This window comes from Onychostoma macrolepis, chromosome 11 (assembly GCF_012432095.1).
Source record: "Onychostoma macrolepis isolate SWU-2019 chromosome 11, ASM1243209v1, whole genome shotgun sequence".
Classification (NCBI taxonomy): Eukaryota; Metazoa; Chordata; class Actinopteri; order Cypriniformes; family Cyprinidae; genus Onychostoma; species Onychostoma macrolepis.
In genome coordinates, this window is record NC_081165.1 from 1919433 (window position 1) to 1942438 (window position 23006).

The 23006-nt window shown below is 39.1% G+C and overlaps 1 protein-coding gene across 5 annotated transcripts; it reads left to right on the top strand.

Moving 5' to 3' along the window:
* The first annotated feature begins 1003 nt into the window (after positions 1–1003).
* Positions 1004–21974, top strand: hipk1b (homeodomain interacting protein kinase 1b). Of its 5 annotated transcripts, none has more exons than XM_058791739.1 (17): positions 1004–1334; positions 6573–7261; positions 8994–9367; positions 9771–9894; positions 11053–11172; positions 11745–11831; positions 11920–12104; positions 13618–13768; positions 13862–14048; positions 14664–14782; positions 15057–15191; positions 17057–17217; positions 17323–17475; positions 17649–17789; positions 19001–19212; positions 19333–19460; positions 20491–21974. In XM_058791739.1, exons 2-17 carry the CDS (start codon positions 6575–6577, stop codon positions 20878–20880), a joined length of 3354 nt encoding a protein of 1117 aa, XP_058647722.1. In that variant the 5' UTR covers positions 1004–1334; positions 6573–6574; the 3' UTR covers positions 20881–21974. The 5 variants fall into 5 exon arrangements, with proteins under 5 accessions (XP_058647722.1, XP_058647721.1, XP_058647723.1 ...); XM_058791738.1 differs by having other exon boundaries at positions 1005–1334; positions 17646–17789; XM_058791740.1 differs by having other exon boundaries at positions 1005–1334; positions 17060–17217; positions 17646–17789.
* Positions 21975–23006: the final 1032 nt, after the last annotated feature.

Here is a 23006-nt window from a genome sequence, read left to right on the forward strand (position 1 = left end):
TGTGTACAAATGTGTGTGAGTGGATGTGTTAATTTTGCACTCTAGATGTTTTGTAGTTTCACCCCTTCATTGCTGTGAATTTTTTTTGTTCTGCATCGTGGGGGATTTGTAGATTGTACACACAAAACTTTTCTGTATTTTCTTTTTTTTTTGCCATTTACCATTCACTTCCTATGGTCAGTCATTTTTGACCAAAGACCATGAGTGTGACTATTTTTTTTCTCTCAAGCATTTAGCTTTTTCGAATCATGCCCTCAATTTTTTGTGTGTGTGTTCACATACCAAGTGCCATAAAAGTCACCAAGTTTCATACCATTCCAATGAATCTACGAATTTTAAAATTTCAAAATGTTAAATTTTTTGGTCAAAAGTGACCGAAGACTGCACAAGGTTTAAGTACTAATAAACAGCCAATATGTTATTAATAGGCATGCTAATAAACAACTTTAATAGTGTGAATTGTTCCCTATAAAGTGTTACAATTTTTACTTATACTTGTATTGCTAAACAAGTCAACACAATGACAAAGTCTGGCAAGATTCTATTAAATGAAGGTACATTTTAATACAAAGTTTGGACTGCTTTAAAAAGAAGGATATTTCTAAAGTCAGTCTGGGGCAATTTGTCCCATGCGCTTTAAATGTACTTCATGTTTGTAATGAGAGAGAAAGAGATTTAATGTTTTTATATACAGGTGTTTTTGTATAAGCTATTTTGTATAAGCTATTTTTAGATCGGTATTTCCGTATTACATTATTATTATTTGAATGTTTGCACTATTTATATTAAATAGGCTAACTGTGTGAATTATACCTTATAAAAATGCCATGCTTGTCTACTTTCTTCCATTTAAATAGGCTTGAAGTGAAGCCGTGTGCGTCAGTGATGTGTTTCCAATGGTAACGAGAAACATGTTGATCAGCAGCGTGGTATTTCCCATCATCAACAGTTGCACAATTGCTAATCTCAGTGCGCGTTACAAAACATGTAAATCCGTGTGCGCATGCGCAGTCCTGAATCTGTGGACAGGAAGCCTGACTGGAGCAGCTGATAATCAGGCTTTGGATGTGCCGGGGAGCACAACAGCCCCTTTCTGCCTGGATTTTAAACAGGGCTTTTTAGTACAAGGACAGAAATCGACGATTTTATGAGCAGCTTGCCCGCTCGCCACTCACAGTGACTGATGGAGCTGTATTTTTATACCGATCGCTGTTTATTTTCGAGTTAACTGTAGGGCCGGAGTTGCTCACTAACAATGAAGGCCTAGTTACAATCCAGATCCGAGGGATTTAAAGCTCTCCTCTGCCCCAGACAAGGATCGACAACACGCTCAGGTATTAATATAGCAATACGCGTCCATAATATATATGGGCTACGACCGCAGAAGTGTCTTTAATTAAACTAATGTAGACATTAAATGCGTTTAATTTGGTTTTTGTAAAGGAGGGTTGGATTTGACGAGCTCTGGTAATTTTCCCAATGATTTCTCCTTTAATTCTGAATTAGAATGCTTTTTTTTTTTTTTTTTTTATTGCATTTAATATGTTGTATTGTAACACTAGCACTAACGATTAGTTACATAGTAGCTGACAGATGATACAATGTTGCAAACTTATGGCGTCTGCGAGGACATCGGCAACAATGTCACTCAGCTCATTAATTGCGATATTAATGTTCATTAAAGGAACAAAGGCCGTGTTTTTCCTGTTAATTTCGGTTGTTCTTTTTCTGCTTCGTGACATTAGCGTAGTTTTCTCGAAAAGGGTGGAGTCGTTTGGTGTTGTAAACATACAGCGGGTTGGTATCGTTTTAAAACTCGATTATTAGACAGTTTACGATCAGCGACTGAGCAGCTCGTAGGTAATGTTTGATATTTCCGTTGTGCTGGTGATTTGATGTTTATTATTTGTTTTAAATGTTTTAGATACGATGTTCTGCTTGCAGTCGGTCTTTCTGAATGTGCTTGTGTAAATCAGGGGTCTCAGCATTTTCAGACAGAGAGACCCTCAATCCAGATTCTTGGCAGACTAAGAAACACGAACAATTTTTAAAAACTGCTAATAATAGTAATCTTTTATTATTATTATTATTATTATTATTATTCAGTTTTATTTTACCTGTGTCTGATCTGTGGTTGAAATCCCTGGGTGCATAAATACACTGATACTTCAGATATGGGACGAAACAAGTGTTACGCTTTTACCTGTCTTTAGTTTTTCACCTAGAAATATTTCCGCCAATTATTTATATTGAATAGAGTGATTGTAGATCATTTTAGATGTATTCTTTTTCAACTAGCAATATTTCCATAATATTATTATAGAGTGAGTTTATAAATATAGATATTAGTTTTTCAGCTAGCAATATTTACATTGTACAATTATTCATATTATATAGAGAGTGATTATAGATCGTTTTTAGATGTATTCTTTTTCAACTAACAATATTTCCACTATAATATTGTGTGTGTGTATATATATATATATATATATATATATACACACACACACACACACACACACACTAACTGCTTGTTCTGGGACTATAGCTCAATACTTTATATAAATTCACAATATAAAAACAAAGAACAGTACTATATGTTGAATCCTGACATTAAATAAAAAAAAAATAAAAAAAAATTTCACATGTTCGTACCATTTCTGTCATAGATTTATGAAAATAGTTATCATCACATGCTCTGTTTTATAGATTAGTAATTTGTGCAAATTCTAAAGATATTGTTTGCAAGTTTTAGGAGGAGAGAGATTTTTCCTCATTTTAAGTGTGTAGTAACATCTATCGGTGAGCCCCCGCCCCCCTTAGTTACTGTTGCTCACTCGGACAAACAAATGGAGTTGCTGCTGTCTTTACAATGACAGCTGTCAGTGGACCATCAGTGGGACTTAAATATGCCATGGAAGAATATATAAAATATTTCAAAATAAATATATAAAAATAGATCATAATGCAAACAGGAGACGTCTCATGTTACGGTCTTCTCGATCACAATGACAACATCCCGGATCAACACTGTTCATGTACTGCAGTGTAAGATTAAATTAATTTACATTTAACCAGTTTAAAGGTGGGGTAAGTGATTTCTGGTAGCCAATGTTGATATTTCAAATCACCAAAACAAACACGCCCCTACCTCAAAAGGGTCTCGCCCCTATTTTGATGGCTCCACCCCACACATACGTATGCATCCCAGGCAACAGTTAGTTCTGTGAAACAAAGCAAAACCAATGTTACTCACCAATCGAGAAGAAACAAAGCAACCTCTGCGTCCAATCGCAGGCCTTCCCGCTCCTTCAGTTCTCTCCAGCGCTGGAAAGCTGATCCGATATTTACACGGGTCTTACTTCTTGCCTTATCGTAACACCATGTCTACACCGGACGCGAGCGGCGCGACAAAATACTACAGAACTCATTATAATCAGTGATGCTGTCTACACTGGATGCGGTGCGGTACGACACAACAAATCCCCGACAGTAAACTGCTGCCTTGTTCTATTTATGAGGTATGTAGCCACGGTGTAAAGCGGGATTTATACTTTCACCTGCCTCCACTTCGCAAGCCTCCGCTGACTGCGCGTGCACCTTCCCTAATGGACGAGGCTTTTATGCTTGTTGCGTTCGCCGTTGTACTATTCTTTGAAACAAAAGGGGGCGACGAGGAGCAATTGTCCTCTAAAACCATTGGGAATCAACGGTGAGAAGTCATTTGCTGGTACAAGATTTCTTGCGTTGATGAATTAATAATTTCTTTATGTACAAACAGATTAAAGTAATCTTAAGATTGTTTATTTTGCATCAAACACAAGACAACTTTAAGCAAATAGTGTATAAATAGTATCTAAATTAATTCTATTTCTATTTTTATACAATAAAAATAAAACGTACTTCAATTAAAAAGCCTTGGACAAACTATGCAAAAAACTCTGCATTGTTTTCCCTCAAAGCGTTAAAAGTTGCACCTGGTGGAGTTTGAACTTAACATCAAACTGCTTCTGTTTCACACAAATGCCGGCACAGACGTGCCTATTTGGCTAGAGTTTCTTTAAACTTGTGCATCTTCGGAAGCGGAGCTGCGCAGAAAGTTACAAAAAAAATGCCATGCACACCAATATGCAATGAGGTTGCGCGCACTCAAAGCAAACTTCCGCCAACACCGCAATGACGTCATATTTGCCGCACGCACCCAAGCGAACTTTTGGACGCGTTGAGTAAACATTAGCCTTTAGCCTTCTTTTGTTCCACAGACTTTTTCCTCTTTTATTTTTTTTATCCGCCATCTCTATCTTTCTGTCGTTGCTCGGCTCGGCTAATGTCCGTCATGTGCACTGAGCGCTCTCTCCTCGCATCATGAGTAGACACGCCCCTTACTGCTGATTGGCTACAAGTTTGTTTTGGTACTCTGCCTGACTCGTAGTGTTTTTGAAAAAATACATACCCCACTTTTAATATGGAGAGGCACTTAAATGTACGCCTTCATTTGTGTTTTTGACCTACAATGTACGTAATGTGAAAACAGTCCGCTATTTTGGTTTGTACATTGGCATGGACTCACTAACTTTAACATTAGATTTAGCTAGAGATGCCTTGCTGAAGCACACAATGACATTAATGTTCTGCTTGAGCAGGTGAAAGTTGTAACTTAATGAGAGTATGGCAACCAAAAAAAATGAACGTTTTCATCATAATTGGGGTTGAATACTTAGGGACATTTTTGTTCTGTTTTGTTTGGGTTTAGGAAATGTAATAAATAATTTCTATTGCCTATCCGCTGGGGATACCTGGAAACAGTGTTACAAGTACCCCAGGCACATCGTTTTTCCTTTTTTTTTTTTTTTTTTTTTTTTGCATAAATGCCATGAAACCGATGAAAGCTTTGGATCTTCCAATGTTTCTCTATGGTGCTGAAACCTTAAGATGTCAGAGTTCTGCTTCCCGTGCAACTGATACTTGACTGCCATTGGCTCATCTGCATTCGAGGGGAGGGGCTTACCGATAGGTCAATTACGTTTGTAGTTGCCATCAACACCAGAAAAACAACTTACTGAATTATTGAATTTAATATTAAACTGATCAACACGGCAGGATTTTCTCTCTAGTGCTATCGCAGAATTTTACTACATGGATCTGACAGTCCTTTCAATGTCATTCTCAGATCTCAATACATTTACGTGAATGATTTGTCAATATTTATAATAAATACTTTTCATTATCTGACTGTTCAATCATATTGATATATCAGTATTGTCATTTTTAGGGCTGCTAAACGATTAATCGCGATTAATCGGTTCAAAATAAGTTTGTTTAAATACTATATGTGTGTGTACTGTGTATATATTAATAAACACATGTATATAATAAACAAAATTGTATGTATTTGTATGTAAACACTTGTATATAATTTATATTTTATATAAATACAAATATTTTATATATAAATCTAACATTTTTTCCATAATACATACTCGGGGTGACCCCGAATAGTCGACGATTCGATGCTTCGATAGGAGCCTGATTCGACTATCAATCTCACAGTCGAATTTTCACGGGGTGTTATGATCATGCCATTTTGGGTATATGGGGGTGCTCAATGTCTGATGTCACATAGAACTACCGGTTTTCTCAAGTTAATATACAGCCTAAGATAATGCTGTAAATAAGAATCTGAAAAGGAGTAAGCTTTAAATAAATATTTTAACATGCGTGAATAAATCCAACCACCGCTATAGATTTAAGTTTCACTTTCCATAATCTGTGACCGACAGAGGAGCATCTTGGCGGCAGGGAATTAAATTTATCTCGTATAAGATGCATTTGGTTGAGCTGTGCTGCAGTAAAGCGCTTCATTGTACGGTGATTATCTCTTCAGTGCGCAGCGCAAGCAGTACAAACAACAATTTTTTGCAGATAGCCTATAAGTCGTAATATAACTTTGTTGTATAAATAATGAAGCGTAGGCTATTCTATATGAGATAAATGAGTTAAATCCCGTTGATTAAAAACCTGATATCAGATGCTTCTTTCTACTTGTCATCTTCAGCGCGTGCAGCTCAAATGCACAACATTAATAACTTCTGTCATATACATAACGTTATAATGAGAGCACTATTGTAAAAAATATTGTGAATTCTTAAGGTTTTGCTGACGTTTAATGCTATCTTTTAACCAAAACATAACGCATTATTTTTGTATCTGCGAGGCGTCCGTTACACACTTTCCCTGCGTGTTAACGTCAGTATTTATGACCGTCGAATGTCTGACTTGACTCTTGTGACTTGACTAATGTATTTTGACCCCGCCCCCAAACATACGATTTGACCATCAGTCGACTATCGGCAAGATTAGAAAATCCCGATTCGACTATGGAAATCCTTGTGTATGTAAAATGTATGTGTGTGTTTATATATACATATACACGGCGCACACATAATATGTAAACATTATTTTGAATGGAATAATCACGATTAATCGTTTTGCAGCCCTAGTCATTTTTTAAAAATGCTTTTGTGTTCTTTCTGTATTCAACAATTCCAAACTTATTTATCCAATATCTGCAGGCATGGCTTCACAGCTGCAGGTTTTCTCCCCTCCATCTGTGTCTTCCAGTGCCTTCTGCAGGGTGAAAAAAATGAAAGTGGAGAGCTGTGCTTGGGATGCTTCCAATGAAGCGTACAGTTCTGTGGGCCAGTACAGCTTCAACCCCGCAGCGGGCCTCCCTTTTGGCTCCTCGGGCCTGGTCTTCCCCCCAGCGTCCCGGGGCCAGGTGGTGGTCCGTGCGGCAGACAGCACCGGGAGCCTACCGCGGGGGTCCAGCCGCAGAACCTCCCACAACACCCACCACTCGGAGTCGCACTCCTCCCGTGGGCACAGGTACGGCGTGAAGAGGAAGAACGAGGAGGTGGAGAGCTCCGGAGGAGGCGGAAGCGGCAGTGGCAGCGTTCAGATTCTGGAGGAGCTCTCGGCTCCTGCTTTCTCCGCTCGGACGGGAGGAGCGGGGACCACCGCCCAGTCCATCCCCCACTCGGCCCCCACCACCAAAAGCAGCAGCTCCAACGGGGAAGGGGACTACCAGCTGGTCCAGCACGAGATCCTCTGCTCCGTCTCCAACAGCTACGAAGTTCTTGAGTTTCTCGGCCGGGGCACGTTTGGGCAGGTGGCCAAGTGCTGGAAAAGAGGAACTAATGAGATTGTGGCCATCAAGATCCTGAAGAACCATCCGTCATATGCACGTCAGGGACAGATCGAGGTATGTCATGATAGCATCTATGTTTTTGGGTTATTGTTTTCCAGTCTTGGGTTATCACCTTATCAAGATTTCCTGGTGTTTCATTTCTGCCTAATTTTACTGCAGAGACTCCAACTGGCATGCCTTTTTCACCTCTTAGGGCATGTTCACACTTGCCGTCTTTTTTGACAAGAAAAAGTTGACAAGTGCTTTTTTTAGTAAAATAAAAAGCTGGCAGCGTTTTGGTTACAAATAGCAGCCAAGGGCTTCTTTTGTTGCTATATCAACAGCTGCAGCAGTAGCCCAGTGCTGTGTGCTGCAGAAATGTCGAAAAGAGAGTAAAAATTTGGCTTTTGAAGTCAACGGGGAAGAATATGTCAGTTCACAACAATGTTTGTGGGTGCGTGACATTATTACGGGGAAGGCAACAATATGGTGCTTACAACAATTTAGACCAGGAGCTCCGGTTGGATGATGCACGGTTTGCAGCATATTTTAGATTAGATAGTTTTGTGCTCCTATCATATAACTCCTTGTGCTCTGAAAGTAGTACGATTTATCTAGCAGCTATGTTCTCCATTTTTGTTGTTTTTTTATGGAAACGACTCACTACTCTCGTCATTGGTCAGCTTTCAAAAATGTGCTTGATGTAGGTTTTTTTTTTTTTTCATAAGTTTAACTTTTCAACTTGAAAAGATGCTCTGAGCTGCAGAAAAAGTCGCCGTCAGTGGACTTTTTTGAAAACAATGTTTCATCCATAGGATTGTAATGAAAACAGATGGGGAATTCTGCGTGTGATTTACTAACACTGCACACATTAAAGAACCCAGACGCAGCCAGATAATTTCCATAATGACCAGCACAATCTACCAAGAGCAGCGCAAATTACTGCCGCATTGAGACATGCTTTTTTGGGAGTTAAATAATGGCGCGAATACCAGTAATTTGACGAGTGCAAATGTTAGTAAATCGTGTTGCGTGATTCATTTTAATACTCTCATTCCACAAATTTTGCATCTCAAAGGGAAACTCCTATTCAAAAAGTTGAGTCTTAAAAATAACCATGACTTTTCAGCGCTAATTCTTCACTGCGCATCTTTAGTAAATCCTGACGGTACTATTTTAATGCCAAAAGACGGTTTGCGCTGGTGCAAGGTTTTAGTAAATCTGGCCCTTAGGTGAAACTAAATATGAGTTTGCTGTGTTCCCCCTTAATCTAATAGGGTTAATAAGTAAATTACATGATGCTCATTTTGTCCTATCTGTCTGTTAATTTATTCAGAGATATTACAATTTTATTTACATGCAGTGACTTGAATACACTTATTTTATAATGAGTGTCGTTTTAATTTTTGTGAATTAAATTCATTTTGAAATTTTATTTATTTATTTGGAAGGTGCATAAAGAGAAAAAAATTTAACACTTTATTTTACAGTCTCTTAACTAGTTGCTTATTAGCATGCGTATTACTACATTATTAGCCAGTTATTAGTAGTAATTAAGCACATATTAATGCCTTATTCTACATCCCTAATCCTACCCAATAACTAAACTTAACAACTTAACTTTCTAGTAATAAACAGCCAATTAGGAATTTATTGAGGGTAAAGTCATAAGTTAATAATGATTAAGTGTTCCCTATTCTAAATAGTTACCGAAATTTTTTTTTTTAACATTAAGAATCTGGCACAACTAAATTAAGAGACACCCCCATTTCCTTTATTTGTCATTGACCCCTAACATCTCTTCTAGGTGAGCATATTGAACCGGCTGAGTGCAGAGAATGCTGACGAGTTCAACTTTGTCCGCTCCTACGAGTGTTTCCAGCACAAGGGCCACACATGTTTGGTGTTTGAAATGCTCGAGCAGAACCTTTACGATTTCCTGAAGCACAGTAAGTTCAGCCCACTGCCTCTGAGGCATATCCGCCCCATCCTGCAGCAGGTGGCCACGGCCCTGATGAAGCTGAAGAGCCTGGGTCTCATCCACGCTGATCTGAAGCCTGAGAACATCATGCTGGTGGACCCCATACGACAGCCCTACAGGGTGAAGGTCATCGACTTTGGGTCAGCCAGTCACGTCTCCAAAGCTGTCTGCTCGACTTACCTCCAGTCTCGCTACTACAGGTGAGCGGTTATCTGTAATCTGTACATGTTTAATGACCACACATCCCTTCAGTGGAGATTACATCCGAACTGTGGGGACTGATCCGTTGCACCCCTACCAAGTTATGAGATTATGATGTTGTAATAATCACCCGATCGAATCCTAAACGTCTTTATAAAAGAAACATAGAGCCTAAATGCATAGATTTTCCCCGGGCGCCGCAGCATAAATGGCTGCCCACTGCTCTGGGTGTGTGTTCACGGTGTGTGTGTGTTCACTGCTGTGTGTGTGGACTTTGGATGGGTTAAATGCAGAGCACGAATTCCGAGTATGGGTCACCATGCTTGGCTGTGTCACGTCACTTTCACTTTGTTACTGAAGTGGTTCACGAAAGTTTTTTTTTTTTCTGCTTTCTATCCTCAGAGCCCCTGAGATCATCCTTGGTCTGCCGTTCTGTGAAGCCATTGACATGTGGTCACTGGGTTGTGTGATTGCAGAGCTCTTTCTGGGCTGGCCGTTATATCCAGGAGCTTCAGAATATGACCAGGTCTCACATGTTGTTACTGTTACTATCAGAAAAAAATATTAGCGCTCAACCTTCTCAGTTCTCTCTCAATTTTCATATCTCTACAACTCTGTTTTCTATACTTCTATTCTATACAAAAGTTGTGTTTCGAAAACATTTCTAAATTCAGTTCGAAAAATTTAAGCCAAAATAACGAAGTGGTCAAAAAACTGTGAGTTACCTCCATGCCTGATATCCAAACACAATCTCCCAACTTCCTATTCCCCGCCCCATATGGTGATGCATACGCTAAAACCTGACAGGTGGACAATACTAAAAACAAAAATGTATAAACCCAAATATAAATATACACAATACAAATAATAATAAACATATGCAAATCTTCACAAATAAACAGCTACAACACAAGATTTGGATTTGAGATTTTCGAGCAATCTTTTTGTCGACTTGTTTTCTTTGAATTAGCAGAGGTTTTGTTTCCTTTTGATTGGTCATAGGCTTCATTGGTCTGCGCTAATGCACATGAGTGTTTGAGAGGGAGAAAAAAAGTATTATTGGTGGATAATTGTGAAAATTGAGGTGCATAAGCTCAGATCAGTGAGGCCTGAAATCAGTAGGCTAATTTCCAAAAAGACATGCAAAACCGGTTAATTGGAAAAAGTTTTAAACAAAGATTGAATCAGTTGTTATATCCTGTTTGAGCAAACTCAGTAGGTTTTAGTCCAATGTGATAACATTAGCCTAGTGTTTGAGGAAAAAGAAAATCCTCGGGTCAAAATGACTGGAATCACAACATGAGGGTTCAGATAATACCTTGACAGATTGTATAACGTGACCTTAAGGAGCTAGACCAGGCAGATTGTGCGACATGTACAGTCTTTCATGCCAGACTGTATGATAAATTGTAGCCAAGACATCTAGCCATGATTCAGCATTGACAGCCGGTTGCACGTTGGACACATCATTCTCACTCACGTTCTCAACTTTAAGGCATCAGTCCAAAATAGTGAGTCAAATCATCACCAAGATCATTAATTGGCCATCTGTGAACATGTCATACTAGGCAAGACTGAATCATTTCACCGTATGGCAACCGAAATCCTTTATGATCACAGAAATTTATCCAAACTCCTCCTAGTCTTTGTACTAACTTTGACCTTTCTTATTTTCCCCCTCCAGATTCGGTACATTTCTCAGACACAGGGATTGCCTCCTGAGTATCTCTTGAGTGCTGGCACAAAGACAAGCCGCTTCTTCAACAGAGGACCAGACTCCAGCTACCCACTGTGGAGGTTAAAAGTCAGTACCCATAATTTTGTTTTTTGTGTTAAAAACACAAATGTGACCCTGCACCACAAAACCAGTCTTAAGTCGCTGGGATATATTTGTAGCAATAGCCAAAAATACATTGTATGGGTCAAAATTATCAATTTTTCTTTTATCCCCAAAATCATTAGGATATTAAGTAAAGATCATGTTCCATGAAGATATTTTGTAAATTTCTTACCGTAAATGTATAACTTAATTTTTGATTAGTAATATGCATTGCTAAGAACTTCATTTGGACAACTTTAAAGGCGATTTTCTCAGTATTTAGATTTTTTTTTTTGCACCCTCAGATTCCAGATTTTCAAATAGTTGTATCTCAGCCAAATATTGTCTTATCCTAACAAACCAGTGGAAAGCTTATTTATTCAGCTTTCAGATGATGTATAAATCTCAATTTCGAAAAATTGACACTTAAGACTGGATTTATCGTCCAGGGTCACAAATAACGCTGAGTGACTGAATAGTTTCTTTTTTCTTTCTTTTTTTTTTTTTTTAAATGGTGGTTAATATTGTACCAGACTGACACTTGTGTCTCTTTCTAGACCCCATCTGAACATGAGACAGAAATGGGCGTCAAGTCAAAAGAAGCGAGAAAATACATCTTCAATTGTTTGGATGACATGATGCAGGTAATTAGAAATGCATGTATAGGATGGACCATGTCATTAGTTTAATAGATCAGTCTAGCTTTTTCTGACTGTATCGATTGGTTTCCAGGTCAATCTGCCTACTCATTTAGAAGGAACTGACATGTTGGCGGAGAAGGCCGACCGTCGGGAGTTGATTGACCTGCTGAAGAGGATGTTGAGGCTGGACGCTGATAAAAGAATTACGCCCACAAAGACCCTGGCACATCCGTTTGTGACCATGAGCCACCTGCTGAACTTCCCGCACAGCTCACAGTACGTCATTTTTAAGACCTCTACCCCCGGTTTCACAGACAAGGCTTAAAGGTGGGGTAAGTGATTTCTGGTAGCCAATGTTGACACTTGAAATCACCAAAACAAACACGATCCTACCCCAAAAGGGTCTCGCCCCTATCTTGATAGCTCCGCCCCACACATATGAACGGCTACGATTAGTTCTGTGAAACAAAGCAAAACCAATGTTACTCACCTATCGAGAAGAAACAAAGCAATCTAAGCGCCCGATCGCAGGCCTTCCCGCTCCTTGAGTTCTCTCCAGCGCTGGTCTACTCCATGTCTACACTGGACACGGCGTGACAAAATACTATAGAACTCATTATAATCAGTGATGCTGTCTACACTGGATGCCACGACATGACAAATCCCCGACAGTGAACTGCTGCCTCTTTCTGTTTGAGGTATTGACACAAATTTCAAGTGATTTTCAACAGTCATTTTGTTGCATCCAGTGTAGACCGACCACGACAGGACAACTGTCTTCTTCAAAAAGCCTTCTTTTGTTCCGCAGACGTTTTCCTCTTTTGTTTTTTATCCGCCATCTTTATCTTTGTCGTCACTCGGCTCGGCTAATGTCCGTCATGTGCACTGATGAGCGCTCTCTCCTCCACATCATGAGTTGACACGCCCCTTACTGCTGATTGGCTACAAGTTTGTTTTGGTACTCGGCCCCGACTCATTCTCTAAAGCGTTTTTGAAAAAATCCATACCCCACCTTTAAGCCTAGTCCCAATGTAAGTGACTAAAATGTAAGTCTGAGCTGTTTCAAATGAAAGAAACTTGCACTGACTGATCTTAAAGGGTTAGTTCACCAAAAAATTAACAGAAACGTAGCAAGTACATCGGTAAAATAATCCATGTGACATCAGGGGTTCAACTGCAATTTTACGTAGCTACGAGAATACTTATTGTGCGCAAAGAAAACAATAATAACATATTCAACAGTTCTTCTCCCCGAGTTACTGTCTTCCGGTATTTTATTCGAAGAATTGTTGAATAAATTGTTATTGTTTTCTTTGCGCGCAAAAAGTATTCTTATAGCTTCGTAAAATTGCGGTTGATCCCCTAATGTCACATGGATTATTTTACCGATGTCCTTTACTAGATTTCTGTGCGTTGATCGTGTTAGGATCCTTGCTGTCTATGGAGGGTCAGAGAGCTCTCCGATTCCATTAAAAATATCTTAATTTGTGTTCTGAAGATGAACAAAGTTCTTACGGGTTTGGAACGACATGAGGGTGAGTAATTAATGACAGAATTTTCATTTTTGGGTGAACTATCCCTTTAAAATATATCAGTTTTGTTTCAAGATGCACACCAGTAATATTATTTTCTAAGGCATGTTTATAAAAATTACTTGTATGTCCTAATTGAACCATGGCCTAATCCTGGCTTAGTCTAAACCCTGTCTGTGAAACCAGGCCCTAGACTTTCAGCAGAAGTTATTTTGAAGAAATGTGTTATACATTTGATGCTCATATCATTTTTGTAGTGTGAAGTCGTGCTTCCAGAACATGGACATCTGCAAGAGAAGGAACAGTAGCTTTGACAGTGGGAAAGCCCTGTTTGCTGCTAACGCTGTTCCTGGAACTGCAGGAAACCTGACTGTGACCTTCAGCAGCCAGCTGAACCAGCACAGCCAGGTGAGGGGGAAACCACCTGGTTAGAAATACACACGCTGCAAGCGCTTTCATAAGGATTTACTTCAAACTTTACTGTGTTGGTCATTTTCTCAGGTTCCGTCTGCTGGTGGAGCTGTTCCTCTCCTCAACTACCAACCGGCACTTTACCAGCAGGCAACCATAAACATCCCAGGCCTGACCCAACCCAGCATCCCCCTGCAGACCCGCCCCACTCAGCTGTGTGCTCAGACTGAACCTTTCCAGCAAACCCTCATCGTCTGCCCCCCAACCACTATCCAAGGTGAGCCGGAGCTGGGTGCATTGTGGGTGATTTATGTCCCTTCAATAAGCCAGACTCCATCCCGTTGTAACTAAATCACTGGTTCACTTTTTTTTTTTTTTTTTTTTTAAATATCCGGTCTCAGAAACTCATTTCAGGGTGCATACAGAGTTTTGAAAGTTTGAAAAATTGGATATTTAGCCGCAGTGTTTTTTTTTTTTTTTTTTTTTTTGTATTTATTTATTTATTCATTGTTTTATTTATTATATAAGGTTTGAACTGTTCTGGAATTCTGGATATTGTCCTTTTTTCTTAAAACGTCTTAATGGATCTTAATGGATCATTTGTGTATACAGTCTCCTGAAACACACAGAAGTGATAACATTTACATTGTCATTTATATAATGTCATGCAAATGAAAATTACATCGGTTTCATTTTGCTAAAATTAGAGTTTCTTTCTTTTCTTTCTTTTCTTTTGATCTCTGGAATGGCAGCGAAGCTGAAAGGTGCATTCATGTTTGTTTTGCTGTTAGTGCAAGATGTTTTACAATTGATTATTCATTTGATACATGTATGCGGGGCTTCCCCACCCTTGAAAAGCACTCTGAGAAATCTGTTTTTTTTTTTCTTGAAGGGCTTCCATCGTCTAATAAAACCTCTAGCTATCCTGTCCGGATGGAGAACGGTGTTCCTGTTGTCCAGCAGAACCAGTCCACGCAGCCTCTTCAGCTTCAACCCAGCATGCTGACGCAGGTAAGACATAAAGCACATTGTTTGTGAAACAGTGGCATTATATCTAACGCTGACGTTCCGTCACTGCAATCTGACAAACTGCAAACTTAATCCAGTTGAGTTGGAGAGGAAACGTCAGTCCTTAAAGTCTGCATGGGCACCTGTTCGGCTACTGGCAAGTGCCAGTAAATGGCACGTGAAATCACAGCCTTGTACCCCTGACCTGAGTCTGACCTTTTGTCTAATCTTTCCATGCTTTTTGCCCCTTTCCCTCCATGGTGCCCCTCCTCCATAGGGCTCCTGTACGCCTCTGATGGTGGCCACGCTGCACCCCCACACAGCGGGAGTGTCATCCCAGTACCCGCTGCCCCTGGCACTGGGCTGTGGGGCAGGAAGGCCTGCCCTGCTGGAGCAGACAGCCACAGTGCTGGTAAAGAGAGACCCACCCAGCGCTCTACCACTAACATCATCATTTCTCATTCTCCCATTGACCCTCTCCCCCTCTTTGGCTCTTTCCAAAATCCTGCTTAAATGCATCTTTCTTTCTAATCCTACTCTTATTCTGGTCTCTCTTTTTTCTTTCTGGTCAATCTTATTTCTTTCTGATCACTTTTTTATCCCTCTTTTGATATTTACTTTTTCTGGTCTCTCTTTGAAAATTCTGGATCCTTGATGATCTCTTGATTTTTATTGCTCACTTATTGATCTTTTTTTTTTTTTTAAATCTCTATTTGATCTTTTTTCCCACCTCTCTTTGATAATTTTGGATCCTCTTTAATCTCTTACTGATCTTTTGTTGATATTTTTTTCATTGGCACTTTGATCTTTTTTCCCCCTGATCTTTATTTGAGAGTTCTGTATTCTTGTTGATTTTTCCTAATATTTTGTTTATTTGTTTCATTGTTTTATTCAGTGACACTTTGATATTTTTTCCTCCCCAGATCTTGGATTCTAGTTGATGTCTTGTTAATTTTTACTAAGAGTTTGTTTCATTCAATGAAACTTTGATCCTTTTTCCAGTCACCATCTCTTTTTTTCTGATCTCAATTTGATAATTCTGGATTATCATTCATTTTTTTTTTTTCCCCAATGACAATCTTTTTTCCAATCACCATCTTTTTAAATTCTGGATACTCGGTGAGATTTACTGATGTTTTGTTTTTGTTTTTTTTTTTGTTTTTTTAAGACACGTTTGTCTTTTCTTCTGATCTTTCTCTCTCTGTTTGATGCTTATGATTTTCCTCTTTATAATTTCCCTCATTTTCCCGATCTCTGTTTTTATTTCTGACCACTTTATTTTTCTTTCTGATTTTTCCTATTTCTTTCTTTCAGCTCTCTTTTTTTTTTTTTTTATCTCCCTTTCCATCTTTCTGGTCTCTCCCCCTCCCCCCTCTCCTCCCTCTCTGTCTGTATTTCCAGTCTTTCTGCTCGTTTTCCCTTTCTTTTCCCTCTCAGTCCCTCCCTCATCGTTCTTTCTCAGTGCAGGTCTGCTACAGGCATGGGAGGCATGTGCTGACTCTTCTGTGCTTTGCTTGCAGCTTCTTGTTGTGTGAATATATATTTTTTTATATCCCTCCTTTGACCTCCCACCCCTCCTCCTCCTCCTCCTCCCGGTCCCACGTCTGTTTGGCCCTCCTCCTTCTCTCAGGGGAGGAGACTGACCTTGTCTACAGCTCAGAAACACTCGCAGCCATGTTCCTCTCCCTCTCATAGCCATGTCTGTCCGCAGGTACTCTAGTGCTGCCCATACTGGCATGGCAGATCTTTTGGCCAGTTTTGCTCTATGGAAATGCTCAGTGTTTTCTGACTATTTAACAGCCATGATTCTTCCCAACAGGTTGCCGGACTACTCTTTCCTGCCCCCCATCTTTAATTTTTAAGGCTTGTGTGTGATTTATGCATGCTGTGCTTGTCTTGGCTTTTAAAATTATACAGAATGGCTGTGCTACATCTAAAGCTGCCTTATGCTCCGGGAGAGAATTGCAGATTTTGATTTTGTGCATCGATGATTATTTTTTTTATTTTCTTGGTTTTCACTTTAATTGTTTGCAGTGATGTCACATTGGCATGTTAGTTGAAGTTCTTCATCATTCTGGCATGACACAAATGTTTAAATTCAGATTTAAATGGCCATAGATGTGTCACTCATTGTGTGGTGCAGATTTGGTCATGGCTGTTTTTACCCACTATTCATTTGCCAGTGAAACTTTTTTTCAAATTTGATTTGACATTCAGTGACTTAAACATTTTCCCAAGTGCCAGTGTCACTAAGGCAGATATTTTGTCGTCCTCCAGCAGGCCTGGCCAGCGGGAACCCAGCAGATCCTCATACCCTCTGCATGGCAGCAGGTACCTGGCATGGCCATCCACAACTCCAGCCACCAGCCCGTAGTGACCGAGTCGCCTCTGGAGACCCTGCTGTCTGAGAGCTCCACACAGCAGACATCAAGCTGGAAGTAAATGTTTAGGAAGAATCGTAAACTTTCATTATCTGCACACAATGTCAGTATGATAGATGTTTGAATGTGCTCAATACCGATTGGTTGGTTGGTTTTCTGCAGGGCTTCTCAGAGCGGTCAGCACAATAGCGTCGTCCAGCAGAACCCACACATCCTTGGTGGCCTCAATCCCACTAATTCTCTCAATCGAGGAACGTCTACGGTCACGCGGTCACAGAACAAGAGGAGCAGGATCTGTTGTGCTACTAGCAGCAGGTATTGGGGCATTTACTTTTGGTGTTCAAATGTTTCAATGGTGTGTTTAGTATAGTTTTTTTGGCTTGGAATGTGTGCTTGTAATAAATAACATGATTTGACAAACAAGGACATAGAAACAGAAGATTTTTCACCCTCAAAAACCATTTGAACACAATCTGTGTTTGCAGCAGTGCTCTGGTGAGCTCTCAGTCGTACAGTGCTATTCTCACTCAGCCCATCATTATCTCTGACACTCCGAGTCCTGCTGTCAGCGTCATCACCATACACAGTGACACTGAAGATGAGGACGAGAGGAAGTTCCTCCCTGCTAGGTGAGTGAGGTTACTACATGGTGTGATTGCCATGCTTTCACATACACAACAAAAAGTTTGAGGTGTAAGCAAGATTTTAAAAATGAATTATTAAAAAAATAATATAAAATAAAAATAAAATGATTTACATTTCATATATATGCTCTTCATTAAACTTTCTATTGATCAATGAATCCTGTAAAGGAAAAAAAAATTCCAGACAAATATGAAGCAGCTCAACTGTTTTCAACATTCATAATAATCAGAAATGTTTCCTGAGCTGCAAATCAGCATATCAGAATGATATCTGAAGGATCATGTGACACTGAAAATTCAGCTTTGATTTACAATTTACAATATATTCACATAGAAAACAGCTATTTTAAATGATACAATATTTTGCGTTATTACTGTTTTACTGTATTTTTACTGTAAATAAATGTAGCCTTGATCCGCACAAGAGACGACTTTGAGAAATATCAACTGTTGAACAGGAATGTATGCATTTAATGTAAAATAAGTTACAGTCTGACAATAGCCCCTTTTACACAGAAATACCAGTAAAATTGCTGGAACAACTTTACCGGTAAATACAAAAATGTGCTGTTGACACGGGCAACAACGTTCCGTCTTTTTACCGGTAAAGCACCATTCACACATCAGATTCAAATTACCGGTAAATTCTATGATGTGATATTAACCAGAAATGACCTCTAAATGGCTGTGCCTCCCGGTGTTGTGTTTGTAAACATGTATGGGCATACGCGATCAGTGTTTTTGTTGATTTCATCTTTTTGTGTCAAACATTCACATTCATGCAGCGCTTTTGCCAAAGAGACACTGCATTATACGACTTCAAACCCGAACTACACAACGTGGTGTAAATGCGTCTTCTGCGTCAGAATGATATGATTGGCCCAGAGCCATTGAATTTTGAATTTCGAAGGCTCTGGATTGGCCCAGAATAGATGTTCTGAACTCGTACATGCTCATACCGGTAATCTTCATTTTGCGTTCACACACAGCATCATTCCGGCAATTTACTGGTAATGTTACAACTTCTCATATCGGTAAATTGCTGGAACAAATTTACCGGTATTTTTTTGAAAATCTTTTAATAGTAATTTACCACCACTAATGTCTGATTCCTCTTTTAACGATGTGAAATAGCTCCATATAATTTCAGTTAAACAAATTTTTAATCGTTTTCTTCTTTCTTCTTCTTCTTCCAGCTGTGGCCCCAGCCATAGGACTAATGTGATCAGCTGTCTAACCGTTCATGATTCGGACTCCTCCACCGCCAGTCCTCTGACTCCCAAGCCCCAGATCAGTCACGCGGGGGTCCAGTCCTCACGACTCTCCAAATCTCTTGCAGTGGTGGCTCCATATGTGAAAGCACAGCCTGTGGAAAGCTCAATATCAGCCAAAATCCCATTGGCTATAGGCGAGTATTAGCAGTTGTCCCGTTTTTTTTTTTTTTTTTTTTTATTCACCATAGCTTGGTCAACAGGTCTTTATAAAAGGAACGCTTCATTAAAAACCGCATTCGTCGTGTTTGCTTCAGCTCTTCCACAGAATTACTACATGAAGCCTAAGAGAGCCGCTGTCGCAAGGCAGCCGAGCAGCTCAGGAGAGAGCGTCACTGACTACCAACATGAGCCCAGCAGATCTCAACCACTCAACCTCAGTCAGGTGACCGCTTAGTCAGTGCTCAGCGCCACAGCGTAACTAGGGCCCTATGAAATCAGTTTTATTTTTTCCCCAAATTCTGTTTGGTTTTTTAAAATTTTTTAATTTTTCTCGACAGCTTTTTAATGGTTAAATGTAATTTTTATTAATCAAAAAGCTAATTAATTAAACCCATGAAACTATTTCACATAAATGTATTAAAAGGTTAACAAAACTACATGCTTAGGGCCCTATGAAAATTTTTTTTTTTCTCACCATATGTTTTGTTTCCAAATTCTGTTTTAGCATGTCTTATCATTTGAATGCATAAAAAGAACTTAATTTATTCAAATTTATTCTTAAAATAGCCTTATGAAATGTTTTTTTTTCCTCAGAAATTGTGTATTTAAATTTTTCTGGTTATTAAATGAAGGCATAAAACATTTTCATTTATCTTTTAATTATTGAAAATTAAACAAACTGTATTTTTGGCAAACAAAAGAGATTTACTATTAACATTAAAACATGGAAGAAATGTTGTGTGATTTATTCCTTAAAAAATAAAGTAGTAGTAGATTCAACTGAACAATAGTAATATTTCGGACACGATGTCTTCGAGTTAAACCGAACTTATTTTAAGGGGTTGCCGTAAATGCCTTTAAATTTCTGTGTATATGATATGACGCTAGTTTTACTCAAATCAAAGGGTAAAATGCTCATGAAGTGACTCTAGGAGCAGTTCAGGAGATGTTGTTCATGTATTTATGTCCTCATTTAGTGAGACGACATACGCTGAAATCACTGTGAGCTTCAGTATTTCAGTAGTACTTCAGTCGTACTTCAGTCATTCCTTCACACAGAGACGTGTGTAATTTAGAACATGCGTAATTTATATTTGAATAGTCTTTTACTATTACCCCGGAATACAGTCATAAAATTCCGTTTTATGACTGTATTCCGCGATTCCGTCTGCTTTTTTCGCATCGCGGAAGTCATAGGGCTCTACGTATCATAAAGAACGTGTGGCTCAGTTTCCTGTTTTCCTTTTTTCCAGACCACTGTCTCCTCGTCCCAAGAACCATCCGGTGGCTCGTCCTCCCTGCGTCGACAGCACACGTACCCACCGGCCTCGTCTCATTACTGTCTCCAGGAGGCCCCGTCGTTCACCAGCACCCCCAGCCTGTACCCCTACCCCACCCCCGCGTCCCACATTGAGCACCTGCTCGTACAAGGCTCCTCCCCCTCCATGCACGGCCCGCCCACGAGTCACTATGCAGCCAGTCTTATCCCAAAGGACTCCATTGGAGGCGTGGTCCACGGACTCTCCGCCCACTACCAGCAACATTACCCCGCCCATCCTTACACCAGCACCACTAGAGGAGGCGGGGCTTACAGCGGCTATCAGCTGAGCCCACGGAGGGTCCCTCAGTACCCCTACATATGAGACGCACAGACTGATGTTCAGATTTTACGACCGACAGACCTGCCGTCAACTGCTGCAACTGGTTTTATCTGTCCTATTTATGTTTTAGAATGTTAATATTTAGAAATCTGTCATTTTGCATCTGTTTACTGAGAAATCCAGTGTCCGGTTAGGCGAGTTTATTTTCTTAGCTCAAGGAACGCTGACTTGTTTTTAATTCGTAAGCAATAGAGGAATAATGCTGACATAAAGGAACAGGGATCGTGACGCTGTGTATTGTCTGTTCGACTAAAATCCTTACACTAATTGTTGACTTGTTTTATACTCCATTTTGTTTTTAGATTCAGTGCCGTGTTTTTGTTGACGTAGGACCTCTTTTGTTTTTAAGTTATGTTTGATTGTGAAGCTGACTGGCTCTCTACCACTTTACTGGAAGGTCAAGATGTGGAAAGGAAAAAAAAATGTGTTATGTGCCCTGGTCGTATTGTTATTTAAGTTAGCGCTATATGTTAGTCCTGGTAGAATCGTAGAGTGTATGTTGTGAGGAATAGCAATGAATATGAGGAGTAACATCAACTTCTATTTTCTTTTAAATGTTGTTATTTTTTAGCTCAAATTGTTTAATCATGTCAATACTCTCCCTGGACGACAACAGGGGGTTATTTAACAGAAGAGCTGGGATGTCAAAGCCGAAGAAAATGTGACGCTACTTTGAATACCGTAATTACACACCGATGATTGGTTTTCTGACATTAAGTGTGGTTAATTTGCAGCGTTTCTGAGTAGTCTGCTTTTCAAACTAGAGTACACCAAATATGTCTCTGACCCTTGACTGCTGCATGCGGTCTCAGTGACGGACAGTTAACGCGATCTTTGAAATTCTGCTCAAAATGACACTGTGACTGACCTCTACAGTCCTTCTTGTTCTGGTCTCAATAACATGACGTGCCTTGACATTCTCTCCAACATGTTTGGCAGTGTTTTTGAGTTCAGAGAACATTTAGCATCGACCTTCAACCAAGAAAGTACTGTACACATTTTGTAATGTTAAGCAATGATGGGGGAAAAAACACTTTTTCCATTGTAATTCCATCAAATAAACACATCAACTCAAATTTGTGTCTTAGCTTTTTTTTAAGCTTTTATTTCTTTTACAACCCAGTCGTCTAGCTATCACTATCAGTCCCTTGTCAAAGTCACTCTTTTTGCTCGCAGAAGCTCGTGCTGAATGTAGTAGCTTGACAATGCAAGATATTAGTTCACCAGAAGAAACCAAGAACATTAAAAGAGCTTTTTGATGTTTTGTGTAAATAAACTATGAATAATCTGATTAATTTTAATTGCGATCTTGAATCACGTAATTAGCAGAAGTTATTACTCCACCACATGCACATAATTACCAACAGTACTATATTATTTAACAAATATGTGTGGTTCAAACGACAGAGGTATGACCATATAACTATGGTGCACGTCCTATAATGAAGAGTTCCATCGTTGTACTTATGAAAAATGCACCCTTGCGTAGTGCTAACTATCAGACGTGATTATATCTTTCTGGAACAGCTGTGTTGATGGTTTGATATGACACAGAATTGGAAAATTACCTCATTAACATTTAAACAAAATAACAATAGCAAAGTAAAATAAATTTATTTCGAACTCATTTACAAATATTACCCCAGTAACTATTTCCTTGTAAACAGATTTAACTGATATTGACATGCGTTGTACATTTTGTGGTGTACGTACATTTTATTTATTTTTTTTTCTGTTTTGGAGTCATCCAGTTTTTGGTTAGATTTCTGCTCGTTCGTTAAAGATCACATTATGCACAGCTTTCAACTATGTTTTAAAAATATTATATATATATATATGTTTTCACTTAGGACATGTCATTCTATAAGTAATATTATTTGATTCATTTGTTACTTTTGTTTGCAAAGTTTAGTATACATGAATGCAAGTATGGTAATTATAATCCGTTATTTCTAATTTTGAAAATAGAAATTATACAAAATCTATAATCTGATAAACAAGAAAGCATTTAAATGTATTATGTAAAAATGTCCATGTTTTTATTTAATTTTTTTTTTTTTTTTTAACATTTTATTGTAATTGTGTCTATATATATATATATATATACA